The sequence below is a fragment of the Acanthisitta chloris genome, unplaced genomic scaffold, assembly GCF_000695815.1.
Source record: "Acanthisitta chloris isolate BGI_N310 unplaced genomic scaffold, ASM69581v1 scaffold30518, whole genome shotgun sequence".
NCBI classification, from domain to species: domain Eukaryota; kingdom Metazoa; phylum Chordata; class Aves; order Passeriformes; family Acanthisittidae; genus Acanthisitta; species Acanthisitta chloris.
The window spans coordinates 1-13,686 of NW_008688063.1; the positions used below are offsets into that span (position 1 = coordinate 1).

At 46.3% G+C, this 13,686-nt stretch overlaps 1 protein-coding gene across 1 annotated transcript in view; it reads left to right on the forward strand.

Annotated features, from left to right (window-relative positions):
• Positions 1-206: 206 nt before the first annotated feature.
• LOC103808119 (DNA topoisomerase 2-alpha-like) overlaps positions 207-13,686 on the forward strand; it is a gene marked incomplete at its 5' end in the record, with an annotated part of 18,087 nt that continues 4,607 nt past the window's right edge. Inside the window, 28 exon segments of the mRNA XM_009080883.1 lie at positions 207-350; positions 657-747; positions 1,201-1,264; positions 1,691-1,836; positions 2,428-2,525; positions 2,814-3,026; positions 3,390-3,563; positions 3,747-3,848; positions 4,289-4,426; positions 4,535-4,673; positions 4,949-5,106; positions 5,487-5,612; positions 6,015-6,125; positions 6,218-6,323; positions 6,697-6,806; positions 7,529-7,621; positions 8,063-8,177; positions 8,484-8,605; positions 9,062-9,210; positions 9,489-9,720; positions 9,839-9,973; positions 10,059-10,259; positions 10,818-11,013; positions 12,243-12,334; positions 12,985-13,067; positions 13,069-13,111; positions 13,221-13,304; positions 13,404-13,601. Coding sequence (XP_009079131.1) covers positions 207-350; positions 657-747; positions 1,201-1,264; positions 1,691-1,836; positions 2,428-2,525; positions 2,814-3,026; positions 3,390-3,563; positions 3,747-3,848; positions 4,289-4,426; positions 4,535-4,673; positions 4,949-5,106; positions 5,487-5,612; positions 6,015-6,125; positions 6,218-6,323; positions 6,697-6,806; positions 7,529-7,621; positions 8,063-8,177; positions 8,484-8,605; positions 9,062-9,210; positions 9,489-9,720; positions 9,839-9,973; positions 10,059-10,259; positions 10,818-11,013; positions 12,243-12,334; positions 12,985-13,067; positions 13,069-13,111; positions 13,221-13,304; positions 13,404-13,601 — 3,663 coding nt within the window.

The following is a 13,686-nucleotide window of genomic DNA, read 5'->3' on the forward strand; positions in this document are numbered from 1 at the left end:
CCTCTCCCCGATCCCACTCAGGTTCTCCTCGGGACCCCTTAGCCCCCTCGAGCCCCCTCTGGGTCTCCCCGCTCTCCTCTCGCTGCCCCATCCCCCCATCTGCGGTCCCTCATTCCTTTAGAATTTCCTCTCATTCTCTCTCATTCTCGTGCCCCTCTGCCCCTCCCCCAGGCACCCTCTGACCATCTTTCCCTCTCCCCCCACAGCCCGCGGATGAGAACATCCGGCTGCACAAGGGCGATGGCCCCAAGAAGCTCACGGTGGAGCACATCTACCAGAAGAAGACACAGCTGGAGCACATCCTGCTCCGGCCAGACACCTACATCGGCTCTGTGGAACAGGTCACACAGGTGAGGGGCAGGGGCTGAGCCCCCCCAAGACCCTCGGGGCAAGAAGAGGCCATTAACACCTGTTTGTAAAGTACAAAACACCTGTTTACAAAGCACAAAACAGCAGGTAAGGGGCAGGGGGCACAGGGCTGAGCCCTCCTAGACCCTCGGGGCAGGAAGGGGCCATTAACAGCTGTTTTCAAAGCACAAAACATCTGCATATCGATCACCAAACATCTGATCAACCACAGACCACCTGCCCTACCAAGGGATGGCACTGGCAGAGGTTGTGCCCAGGCACTCATGAGTTTCTTCCCTCTCTTCCAGCAAATGTGGGTGTTTGATGAAGGTGTGGGCCTCAACTGCAGGGAGGTGACCTTCGTGCCTGGCTTGTACAAGATCTTTGATGAGATTCTGGGTAAGGTGCCAGAGGTGTTGGGTCAGGGAGTGACAGGTTGTTAACTGGAGTTGAATGTCTAAGGAACTGGAACTGGACAAGAGTCCAGCTCGTGAACATCAGGAGTTGGACTAGATGATCCTCAAGGGTCCCTTCCAACTCTGTATGTTCTGTGACAATAACTTACCAAGAATAGCCATTCATGGACACAAAAAATGCCCCAATTTTAGAAATCTAATTGCAAACCTGATTTTGTTCAGCCCAAAGTTCTCCTGTTTATTTTTCAGATTAAGCTTAACCTTAGAGGCCATTTCCAACCTTCACAATTCCATGATAACTTATAGCACATACCAAGATGATTATTAGTAACATTGCACTTGATTTTTGTGTTCATTCTACTGAAACACTTCACAGTTAATAGCTTGTCTTGGCTGAGAACGTAATAAAAGCAACAATATTCTCTTTGCTTTCTAGTCAATGCTGCAGACAACAAGCAGAGGGATAAGAATATGTCATGCATTAAAGTGACAATTGATGTGTAAGTTTTGTTTCATTGTTTTTTCCTTCAGCTGTTGGGCAGACCTGGGCTGGGGCTGGAGGGCTCTGACCTGAGTTAGCCCAAATTTCATCCACCAGTTGTGAAATCTTGCCTTTCTCTTTGCTTAGTTCCTCACTCCCTCACAGGGGGATGATTGGAGAACCAGCTGCTGTTTTCCATCTCTTCCTTTCCCCCTTTCTATCCTTCGTGAGCACAGACACCGGTTTGGTGTGTGGTGGTCCCTTTCAGCGCTGGAATCTGCGGCTGTGGGAGTTGTGTGTGGCCTGTCCCCCCTCTGCTGGCAGCTCTGTACTCACTGAGCACAGAGGAAATGGTGCCTCCCCCAGAGCCTTTCTGTGACCTGTCTCACAGCTCACTCACAGCCTTAAAAACACACTTTACGTGTTGGATTTTTCCCCCCTCCAGAGAGAATAACATAATCAGTGTGTGGAACAACGGGAAAGGTATCCCAGTTGTGGAACATAAAGTGGAGAAGGTCTATGTGCCTGCCCTGATCTTTGGACAGTTGCTGACATCCAGCAACTATGATGACAACGAGAAGAAAGTCACAGGTGGGGAAGGCTCGGATATCCACTAATTCCTGAGCAGCCTTAAATGTGTGACCTGAGCTATAAGAGGAGGAAGGAGTTCCTTGGTGCAGTGAGGAAGCAAAGAGGGAAATTTGGATGAGGTGTTGGGAAGGAATTCCTCCCTGTGAGGTGCTGAGGCACTGGCACAGGTGTCCCAGAGCAGCTGTGGCTGCTTCATCCCTGGGAGTGTTCCAGGCCAGGTTGGATGGGGCTTGGAGCAACCTGGGCTAGTGGGAGGTGTCCTTGCCCAGGGCAGGGGTGGGAATGGATGAGCTTTAGTGTCTTTCCAACTGAAACCATTCCATGATTCCATGGAAATAACATTCTGAGTCCACCAGAGAAGTCTCTGTGCTCTGTTTTATGGTACAACAGGGAGAATGGGAGACATTGTCTTTGGACACTAACCCAATGAAATCTGGGTTTGTCCTCTCATACTGAGCTTGGAGGGTATTGCTGCCTACTGACAGATGTTCTTGGGTTGTGCTGAAGTGTCCAAACTCCATTTAGTCTGAGATTATTTAGACAGTTTTTGGCAAAGGTGATAACACAAATCTCTGTTCCTTCTAATTCCAGGTGGGAGAAATGGTTATGGAGCCAAACTGTGCAACATCTTCAGCACAAAATTTACTGTGGAAACTGGATGTCGTGAATACAAAAAGTTGTTCAAGCAGGTAAGACACTTCTCATTTCAGGAGGTTTTCAAATCCTCAGGTTTCCTTCCACAAATCCAAGCACACTTTGCATTCAGTGCACAGTGGTTGGAGTAAATTTGACCCACAGTTACTGTGCCACAAAATAGAAGTCAAAGGAGTAATGAAATGAGCAAACAGCATCTGAATCTGTTTTTTGTCAGAGTTTTTGTTTAATTTGAAGGTCTCTATAGCTCAGAAATCATCTTACTGCTTTTAAAGGCTGTGGTGTGTGTTTGACCTGCACCTCACCTAAGCTCCTTTCCTTAGACCTGGACAGACAACATGGGAAAGGCTGGAGAAATGAAGCTGAAATACTTTGATGGAGACGATTACACCTGTGTCACCTTCCAACCTGATCTGTCCAAGTTCAAAATGACCATTCTAGATAAGGACATTGTAGCACTGATGTCTCGAAGAGCCTATGATATTGCTGGATCCACAAAGGATGTCAAAGTTTTCCTGAATGGACAGAGACTGCCTGTAAGTGAGCGTGGAAGGAAAACACTAATAGCTGCATTTCAGACATTGGAATGTTCTGCCCAGGGAGGTGGTGGATTCACCATCCCTGGAGGTTTTTAAGATGAGACTGGATGTGGCACTTTGTGCCATGGTCTGGTAACCACAATAGAGTTGGACTTGACCTTGGAGGTCTTTTCCAACCCGGTTTATTCTATGATTATAGTGCCATTTAGACTGTGAGATTCTGTTGTAGCCGTTTCTGTCATCACACACAGCCAAGGGGCACACAGAGGAGGGATTTCTGTGTCAGCTTTGCAGGGGGGTGTGAGTTAAGTCCTTCTGGGAGCTGTTACCAACCAGTTGTCTCCTCTCGTGCATGTGCAGGTGAAAGGATTCCGCAGCTATGTGGACCTCTATCTGAAGGATAAGGTCGATGAAACTGGGAATGCACTTAAGGTTATCCATGAGGAAGTCAATTCCCGGTGGGAAGTGTGTTTGACTTTGAGTGAGAGAGGCTTCCAGCAAGTCAGTTTTGTCAACAGCATTGCCACCACAAAGGTAACTTCTTGGTGTACTGAGTCAAACAAGTGCCATGTTCTTCATGGTTAGTGTTCTTGGCTATTTTCAGATCTTTGTTAGTGAGAAATACTTCAGGTTGCCAAGCCTGTGCTGAAAGTTGGAAATAGGTATGTGTATTCTGGGGGTTTTAATCCTCACCCCAGGTCCTTCTTCCATTCCTAGGGTGGCAGACACGTTGATTACGTAGCTGACCAGCTCGTGACCAAAATCATTGATGTGGTGAAAAAGAAGAACAAAAATGGAGTTGGGGTGAAACCTTTCCAGGTACAGTGTCAGAATTTCCCCAGGGAAACACAGCTCCAGTGTTTCTGCAAATTGTAACTCCACCTTAATCACTTGCTGATTAATAACTCATTGCCATTGTACAATTGGCCATGAGTTGCCAGTTGTACTGTATTGCTAATTACAGAAGTCTGACATTGTCCACTTAAAGCCAATTAACCTCTCTTTGCTTGGCTGATGTGTTTTGCAATCCCTCTGAGTCAGTGTAGGTGCACTAAACTCACTGTTAGAGAATGCCTATTTAGGCTGAGATGCAATTCCCTGACATCCCAAATCATCCCAGATGTTCCTTAGCCATCCTAAATCCTTTCAAACCATCCAGGAGCATTCCAAACCCTGCAGTGATCGCTGAGCCTCTCCTCAGTGATGGATGGGTGAGCTGAGACTGTGCAGTGTGTGATGCTGGTTGTGTTTAACTACAGGTGAAGAACCACATGTGGATTTTTGTGAATTCCTTAATTGAAAACCCAACCTTTGACTCTCAGACTAAGGAGAACATGACTCTGCAGGCAAAGAACTTTGGCTCCACCTGCAAACTGAGTGAAAAATTCATCAAGGGTGTAAGTACTGGTGTACACAGACAACCAAGGTGTCTGTAAAAGTGTTTAACAGAGAATTCTGCCGTTGTTGAGGCTTTTCCCACAGCTGTTTGGGGGTTTGTCTTGCAGGCAGTTGGCTGTGGCATTGTGGAAAGTATCCTAAACTGGGTAAAATTCAAAGCTCAGAGTCAGCTGAATAAGAAATGTTCAGCAGTGAAGCACTCCAAGATTAAGGGTGTTCCTAAGCTGGATGATGCCAACGATGCTGGTGAGTGTCTGACATCCTTTGCAACCAAGTCATCAAAAACACCTAAAATTTGTTTGGTAAATGAAAGGTTTTTCTCCTAAGGAAACGTGAGAAAACCTGGAATTAGACTTTCACCCATTTCACAGTCTTGTGTACTATGTTTATCCCCATTTACTGTGTGCAGTGCGACAAAACCTGTGTGTCTGAGCAGATATTTCTCCTCCCTCAGCCATGAATGCTCAGGCTTGGATTTCAGTTCTTAATTAGAAAACTGACTCAATTTTCTTCTTCTTTAGGCAGCAAACATTCTCTGGATTGTACACTGATCCTGACTGAGGGAGATTCAGCCAAAACTCTGGCTGTGTCTGGTCTGGGAGTGGTTGGGAGAGACAAATATGGAGTGTTTCCTCTTCGTGGGAAAATGCTCAACGTCAGGGAAGCCTCTCACAAGCAGGTTGGTAGGAGAGTGGGTACAGCTCCGTGTGGGAAGGTGTGGTGTGGTCTGTGGAACGAGTTGGTGCAGCTGCACACCTGGAGCACTGCAACTCCTGGGAGTAGTGTCTTAATCACCTGAGTCTCTCTCCCCTTGAGCCTGGCTGAGTGGGAATATTGGCTCAGTCCTCTTATCCGAGGGGATAGTGTTGGTGGTGTGGACTGGGAAATGTTTGGAATAATCTACAATGCTGTAACCATTAGAAAAAAGTTTCTAAACAGCAAAAAAAAATCACTGACGTGACAGAACTCAGTCAGCAATTCACTTGTGGATAATTTTAGCCTTTCTTGGCTACATTTTGAATGGGAAGATGAGTTTTTATTCCGTGTGATCTCTTTCAGATTATGGAAAACGCCGAAATCAACAACATCATCAAGATTGTGGGTTTGCAGTATAAAAAGAACTACGAAGATCAAGAATCCTTAAAAACTCTTCGCTATGGAAAGATTATGATCATGACAGATCAGGTTAGGTTCAGCCAAACTGAAGATTGGGACAAGAGAATGATTAACACTTTTCTCCCACTGCCATTGTTGTACTCAATTCTGTGTCTGTTTCTTTTTCTCATTCTGTATCTTAGTGGGTCACAATGTCTTTTCAGCCACAAACCAAAACAGGTAAACTAGAGGGAGGTGGAACACCACCAAATAGCTAAGGACTGTCCTTCCAGACTGCTGGTTTGAGGTCCTTGACACCTTTTTCACTTTTCTGTTTCTCTTCAGCAGTTAAACAACACATGGTCACGTTTTTAGAGGTCAAAATTAATAGGTCACTTAGGTGGAATTATGGAATCATTTGCTGTTAAAACAATTGTCAATCCCATCATAATCCCTGATAAAATATGGCTTTTTTTTTCCTTTTTAATTCAGGATCAGGATGGGTCACACATCAAAGGTTTGCTGATTAACTTCATCCATCACAACTGGCCTTCTCTTCTGAGGCACAACTTTTTGGAGGAATTCATTACTCCCATCATAAAGGTGAGGGTTGGGGGTTGGTCAGGGCAGTGACTGAGGATCCACTGCTCCCAACCTGCCTCTCATTTCACAGTCAACATATTTGTCCATTGTAGGTCTCTAAAAACAAAGAAGAAATTGCTTTCTATAGCATTCCCGAGTTTGACGAGTGGAAAAACAACACCCAGAACTACAACTCATGGAAAATCAAGTACTACAAAGGTTTGTAAAAACTGAGTGTGGTGAAATTCAGTGATCCAAGTCAGAGTGTTGGTGATTCAGGTCAGTCCTGATTTGCAGAAGGGTTTGGATCAGGTGTCCTCCAAGTCTCTTTGCTCCTAAGATATTCTGACTACACTTCAGGTATCTCCAGGAGTTTCAAAACCCCAAAGTACAAAGTGCCACTGCTCACTTCTCTGTAATTCCTGTGACTTGTGATTCTTTACCTCTCTTTTTGAAGCAACTTCAGTTTTCAGGGAGTCACCTGCACACTGCCCACTCAGATGGTTCATCACACAAACTGGGCATGGCAGGCTTTGAATTTCAACCCAATTTAGGCAGAAAGTAATGAGGATTTCCTGTGCTGTCCCTGCAGGTTTGGGTACCAGCACGTCCAAGGAGGCCAAGGAATACTTTGCTGATATGGCCAAACACCGAATCGGCTTCAAATATTCAGGGCCTGAAGACGATGCTGCGATCACCCTGGTAACTCACCCTTCATTTAATTGCTGCCTTCCTTTGGTATTCCACCTCACAGAGTGCTCTGTCCTTGCTCTTAAGATGCTCCTGGAGGCCTTTGGGCTGGAGACAATCTCTGTGTTACCAAGGCTACAGCTCCAGCCGAACCAGGAGCAGCGAATCTGACTCTGGACCTGAGGCCAAGAGTACCCTTTAATGCTGGGCTTTAAATAGAGCTCGGAACAAACTAATCACTGCAAACCAATTGACATTTTCAGACACAATAGGAAATATTCCTTTAGCATTTTTCTGCATATTCTGCTGCAGTTTGCTCCAAGTCAGACCTCTCTTTTGTCCCCAGTGCAAAACGGTGAATTAAAACAGTCCTCACTTCTGTGAACTTCACCTCGTGTAGCTCTTGACTCTTAAGTCTTTAAAACCGTTAGGCAAAAAATCATGGTTTTTTGGAAAAAAATTAATTTCCCCTAAATCTGCTTTAGTTTTCCATTATATTAAAATCTTTCAATACAAACCCAGCTCCTCTGTCTTGCACAGACTGGTGGAAATTGTGCTCTTAATATATTTAGCTACAGCAACCTTCTATTGCACTTCTTGCGCTCTGAAGTCAGCCTGTTTAGCATGTTATTCTCCTGGGTAAGCTCTTCCTTTCTTTTTGCCAAGTGATCCTATATTGCACACTACAACAGAACTTTCTGGAACCGAGTTCCTTTTCCTTTTGTGACACTCAGGCCTTTAGCAAGAAGAAGGTAGAAGAGCGGAAGGAGTGGCTGACTAATTTCATGGAGGATCGAAGACAACGGAAGCTGCACGGTCTGCCAGAGGTAAAGGGTTTATGTCTGTAAGGAAACTGGTTTCCAGTCTTTGCCTGGGGCTGTTCTCAGCTCCATCCCAGAGCTGCACACAGCTCAGTGAGTCAGGCCTGGATTAGAGGACGTCAAAAATGTGTCAGGATTTTGCAGAGCAGCTGCTTGTCGTCTTATCTGGGCAGCCTCGTTGTCAATTATCCAGCAGTTAATTTCATTTTTAACTCCCATCTTTCCAATTAGTCTATCAATAGGGAAATGATAACTCCATCAAGACTGGATGAAGGCTTCATTTCCCCAAAAATGGGTCTGAAGCATGGGAAGTGTTTCCCTTTGCCATGCAAAATGTGTCAGCATTTGAGCTGTGTTTAATTAGTCTTCCAAGAGCTTAGTGAAACTAGCCAAGAAACAGATTAAACCCTATTAAAATTAAGGCAATCTTCCACCTGTTTTCCTTAGGAATATCTGTATGGGAAAAACACCCATTACCTGACATACAATGACTTCATCAACAAGGAGTTAGTGCTGTTCTCCAACTCGGATAACGAGCGATCAATCCCATCACTGGTTGATGGTAAGTGATTTCTAAGTAGTGATTCTGCCGTGTGTGTCCACAGAGCTTAATAAACAGGTGTTTGACATCAGGTCAGAGTCAGGGAACCTGCTGAGGTTCCAGGCTCAGTGTCCCAAAGTCTGATTTCTGCTGTCCAAGTTATGTTCATCTTCGGAATAAATGTCCACTTTGTAGCATTATTTCATGTGCCTTATTCACCCGGTGCAAAATCTTTAGGTGTATAAGTAATTCTTAGTCTCTAGAGAGCAGAAGCCAAATGAAAAACATCATCTGTTCTAACCACGGAGTCTTTTCCTTTCTGTGCAGGTTTGAAGCCAGGTCAGAGGAAGGTTTTGTTCACCTGTTTCAAACGGAACGACAAGCGGGAGGTGAAGGTTGCTCAGCTGGCTGGTTCCGTGGCCGAGACGTCCTCATACCACCACGGGGAGGTGAGGACCTGCCTGGGTGTGCACAGCACCTGAAGCAGGAGGCAAAAAGCCCTTAATTCAGTCAGGTTGGTCACTGCCCGTCCTGCCAGGGCTCCATGGGAGCACAGTTCATTCCAAAAGGAGAACAAGAAAAACCTGCTGGATTTGCCATGGATTTAGGCAGATGTTAATAACCTGCCTGGGTCAGGAGAGGTCAAGCACTTACACAAGGTTCCCTGTGGAGACTGACAGTTTTTCATCAGAGCTTTCAGAGCAGGTAGACAGCAGTTGAGCTCTGGGCAACTGGACTATGTGCCACCCAGACTAGATGGAGATGCACTTAATGTGTTTCCACCTGTGTTCAATCAGTTGAGTTTATCTTCTGTATCACTTCTGGTTTTGGTGTGAGTTTTGCCTTACTTTGTCCATTCCCTGAAGCATTCTGTGTGTTCAGCTTTGCATCTTCCTTCCTTGCAGGCCTCACTGATGATGACCATCATTAACTTGGCTCAGAACTTTGTGGGGAGCAACAACCTCAACTTGCTGCAGCCCATTGGTCAGTTTGGCACTCGGCTGCACGGGGGCAAGGACTCTGCCAGCCCTCGATACATCTTCACCATGCTCAGGTCAGAGCTCTTCCTGGCTTGAAGGTTCTTACCTCAATTTTACAGCAATTAAATCTAAACATGAATTGATTTTTTTCCCTGTAAAACTTTGGGCTACTTTGCATGCTCAGAGTAGCACCACTCGAAGTGGGATTGGGATGCTTGGTTATCATCCCAGAGAACAGAAATAGGAGCAGAAACACAGAGAGAAATTGGAGTGGGATAATCAGATATTCAAGGGGTTTCTTTTTCCATGCCTGCAAGGAGGATTTGGGCTTGAATTCCCTTCTCCATTGCAGTCCCCTGGCACGGTTGGTGTTCCCCCCGACGGATGACAACGTCCTGAGGTTCCTCTATGATGACAACCAGCGTGTGGAGCCAGAGTGGTACATTCCCATCATCCCAATGGTGCTGATCAACGGGGCTGAAGGGATTGGTACTGGCTGGTCCTGTAAGATCCCCAACTTTGACATCAGGGAAGTTGTGAACAATATCCGTCGGCTGATGGATGGAGAAGAGCAATTGCCAATGGTAAATAATATCACTAAAGCACCAATGTCTCACTCATTAGTTGATTGAGCATTTTGTGGGAGTGCTTAGGAAGCAGAAGGATTCACACAAAGCTGAATCCAGTGTTTTCTCTGCTCAGCTTCCCAGTTACAAGAATTTCAAAGGCACCATAGATGAGCTGGGGCCTAATCAGTACGTGATAAGTGGTGAAGTGTCCATCCTTGACTCTACAACCATCGAGATCACTGAGCTGCCTGTCAGAACATGGACACAGGTAATTGCCCTGGGAGTGTATAGTTTGCCCTGTAAAGCAAAAAGGGGTTGGTGTGTTCTGGGTCTGACTTTGCTGCTTTTCTCAGACTTACAAAGAGCAGGTTCTGGAGCCGATGCTGAATGGGACTGAGAAGACTCCCCCACTGATCACAGACTACAAAGAGTATCACACAGACACCACAGTGAGGTTCGTGGTGAAGATGACTGAAGAGAAACTAGCAGAAGCTGAAGCTGTGGGGCTGCATAAGGTCTTCAAACTGCAGACAAATCTGACGTGCAACTCCATGGTATGTCACCAATTCAGCTGAAGGAGTTTCTGGGTTTAACTGGAAGGCTCTGTGGACAGCTGCAGTCGTGGCGTGAAACAAAAATCCTCTGTGGCAGTAACCTATTCACTTCGATTTTTTTGCTGTTCCCCCTGGTTTGAAATCAGCTTTCAAAGGTCAAGAGCCTCGCTCGGGAGTGGGCCCAGAGTGGATGCTTTGCCTGAAGGAGGCAAAGTGATCTGAAATCACAGTTTGCAGAGCCCTTTGAGCAGCAGCACAGGCACTGAATGTCTGGCTCCTGACAATGTGTGAAGCTTTGCTGCAAGATGTTTGTCCTGCACAGAGCTTTCAGATTCGAGTAACCTTAACCCTACTATGGGTGTTCAAGAGCACTGGAATTCTAAAATTGTCTCTGCTGCTGTGCTCACAGACTGAAGTAGTTTCTAGAGCAACACTGAGGCTCGATAATTGGTTGGCTAATAATGCAATGGTGCCATCACAGCTGTGTTACAGTAATTTTCAGTGGGTTTGGAATCAGTTTTCTCATCATAACTCCCCTATCCTCCCGTTCTGCTCCAGGTTCTCTTTGACCATGTTGGCTTCCTCAAGAAGTACGACTCCCCCCAGGATATTCTTAAGGAGTTCTTTGAACTCCGGCTGCACTATTACAACTTGAGGAAGGAATGGCTTACTGGGATGTTGGGTGCTGAGTCTGCAAAGCTGAGCAACCAGGCTCGCTTCATCCTGGAGAAAATCGATGGCAAAATCGTCATCGGTGAGTGCTGGGAACTGGGAGAACTGGGAGAGCTCTGTCAGCACCCCCTCAGCCCCGGGCTGGCTCTTACAAACCACACCAGGGCTTATCTCTGTTCCAATGACATCCAAGAGGAAAATGATTCACACAGAGGATCCTTGGTCTGTGTATTATACACATATTAAGGACAACAGGATGCTCTTCAGCTTTCCTGCTCTGTGTTTTGACCACGTTTGAGAGTAAAATATTCATAAGAGTGTAGCAATCATTCCTTTCTATTTCTGACTCAGTAGGAGCAAGAGTTAATGCGTGGGGGGGGTTAGAAAGGGGCAGTGGTTGCTGCTAAATACCTTCTTAAGAACCCACATCTCTCCATTATCTTTGTGAACCTCTGTGAAATATTCCAAATCCCGTTCTCGGTGGGCTGGGGGTTGAGACTCGAAGGATACTCAAGTGGCAGCATCTGAGGATCATGAGCTGGAGAAAGAAGCAGATCTTTGTTCCCAGCACTCACTCTTCCATCAGCTCTCCCCTCGGTGTAACAGGCAGGCTGTGCTCGCTGCCTTCACCGAGGCTGTGGCCAGACAAAGTGTCATAAGATGCTTTGTGGTTTGTGTCTGAGGCAGCCCAGTAATCCCAACAGCTGAGCGAGTGTGTCTGCCTGAACTCGGGAAGAGAAATAATTCCCTTGAAATGCATTTTCTTGGGTTTTTGTAATAAGTACTTCCAAGGCTGCCAGAGCTGGTTTCATTTGTATTTGTGTCTCATGGTTGATTGCTTCTGATACCTTAAAAAGGAGCAAATTCCAGCTGAAGCATTTCCAGTGGTTGGACACTTGGAGCATGCATTTCCCAGGTGGTGGCTAATGAGCTGCAAGCTGTACCCAGCTAACAGGGCTTTATTCCTCCACCTGCCTGAGATCATGAAACCTGGTTTATACCATCACACCTTTTTTTCCAACTTCAAAAACTACTTAAAGCAAGGGAAGCTGAAACAAAGAGAAATATTTACAGTGCTCTGGCAGGCACAGGAGCAATGCTACCCTGGCAAATCACCTGCTAGGTAGGTGCTTTTCAGTGTGGTTCAGGCTCTTCCACATGTCCCAGCTGTGCTGAGGAAAGGTTGGTTTGGGGCCTAGGAAGATTCTGAGCTGCTACAACCACAGGATCCAAAATGTAAAGCTCATCTATCATTCCCAACAGCAATTGGTAGTGGTCACTGAGTGACAACCCTGAAATGTCTGTTTGCAGAGAACAAACCCAAGAAAGAGCTGATTCAAGTTCTTATCCAGAGAGGATACGAGTCTGATCCCGTGAAGGCTTGGAAGGAGTCACAGAACAAGGTAATGCCTCAGTCATCCTAAACTGGCCTCGAGCTCTGAGGCTTGATGATTTGTACGAAGAAGCTCAAGTTGCTTTTTGGTTTGTAGAATTCAAGAGTTTCCATGTTTGATCAAACTAAAAGAGGGGAAATTTAGGACCACGAGCAGGGAATCATGGATGTGGGAGAAGCTGTGGCTGCTCCATCCCTAGGAGTGTTCCAGGCCAGGCTGGATGGGGCTTGGAGCAACCTGGGCTGGTGGGAGGTGTCCCTGCCCATGGAACTGGATGATCCTTAAGCTCCTTCCAACACAAACCATTCCATGATGTAACTTTACAGATCCATGTGTCATTGCTCCTCTTTACAGATGGAGAAATGGACTCAGGAAGGGTTAGTAGGAGTAAACTCTCCCCTGGGAGGTGCTGAGGCACTGGCACAGGTTGCCCAGAGCAGCTGTGTCTGTTCCATCCCTGGAAGTATTCCAGGCCAGGTGGGACAGGGCTTGGAGCAACCTGAGCCGGTGGAAGGTGTTCCTGCCCATGGCAGGGGAGGGGGGAATGGGATGGGATTTAAGGTTCTTCCAGTCCAAGCCATTCCATGATCCTATCAGTAGCCCTACCCTGGTGTCAGGGAGTTTGTTGACAATGTTTGTTTCAAATCCATTCTCAGGAGGAGGAAGAGGAGGAGGAGGAGGAGGAGAGTGACAAAGCTGCAGCTTCTGGCCCAGACTTCAACTAACTGCTGAACATGCCCCTAAAAGGAGAAGAAAGATGAGCTCTGCAAACAGCGAGATAAGAAAGTACGTACCTTCCTTTTCTTAGAACAGCTTTGTTCTATGTTCTATAACTCATTCTTTGAAGGGTGGATGAAAACATGTGACAGTGATTATCACCTGTGATTCCCTTTAGGAAGAGGAGCTGGAAACCCTTAAGCGCAAGAGTCCCTCTGACCTGTGGAAGGAAGACCTTGCTGTCTTCGTGGAGGAACTCGATGTATGTCCATGCTCAGTAGATGAACAGCTCCCTTGTCTTATCCACCAGCTCTTTATTGGCTTCTGTTCTCATGGCATGACTCTGTGCTCTGCTCTGCAGGCAGTGGAGGCCAGGCAAGCCCAGGACGAGATGGCAGGGGTTGCTGGCAAACCTCTGAAGGTGAAAGGAGGGAAAGCCAAGGTGAAGAAGCCCCAACTGCCAGAAGTAATGCCTTCCCCTCATGGCATCAGGGTTGTTCCTCGGATCACTGCCGAGATGAAGGCAGAGGCAGAGAAGAAAACTAAAAAGAAAGTAAAGGTAGGGTACAAAGGAACATTCCAAATGTTTGCATCCTCTTCAGTGCAGTCCTGCAGAAATGCTTGTTAGCTGGACTTGTCCTGCT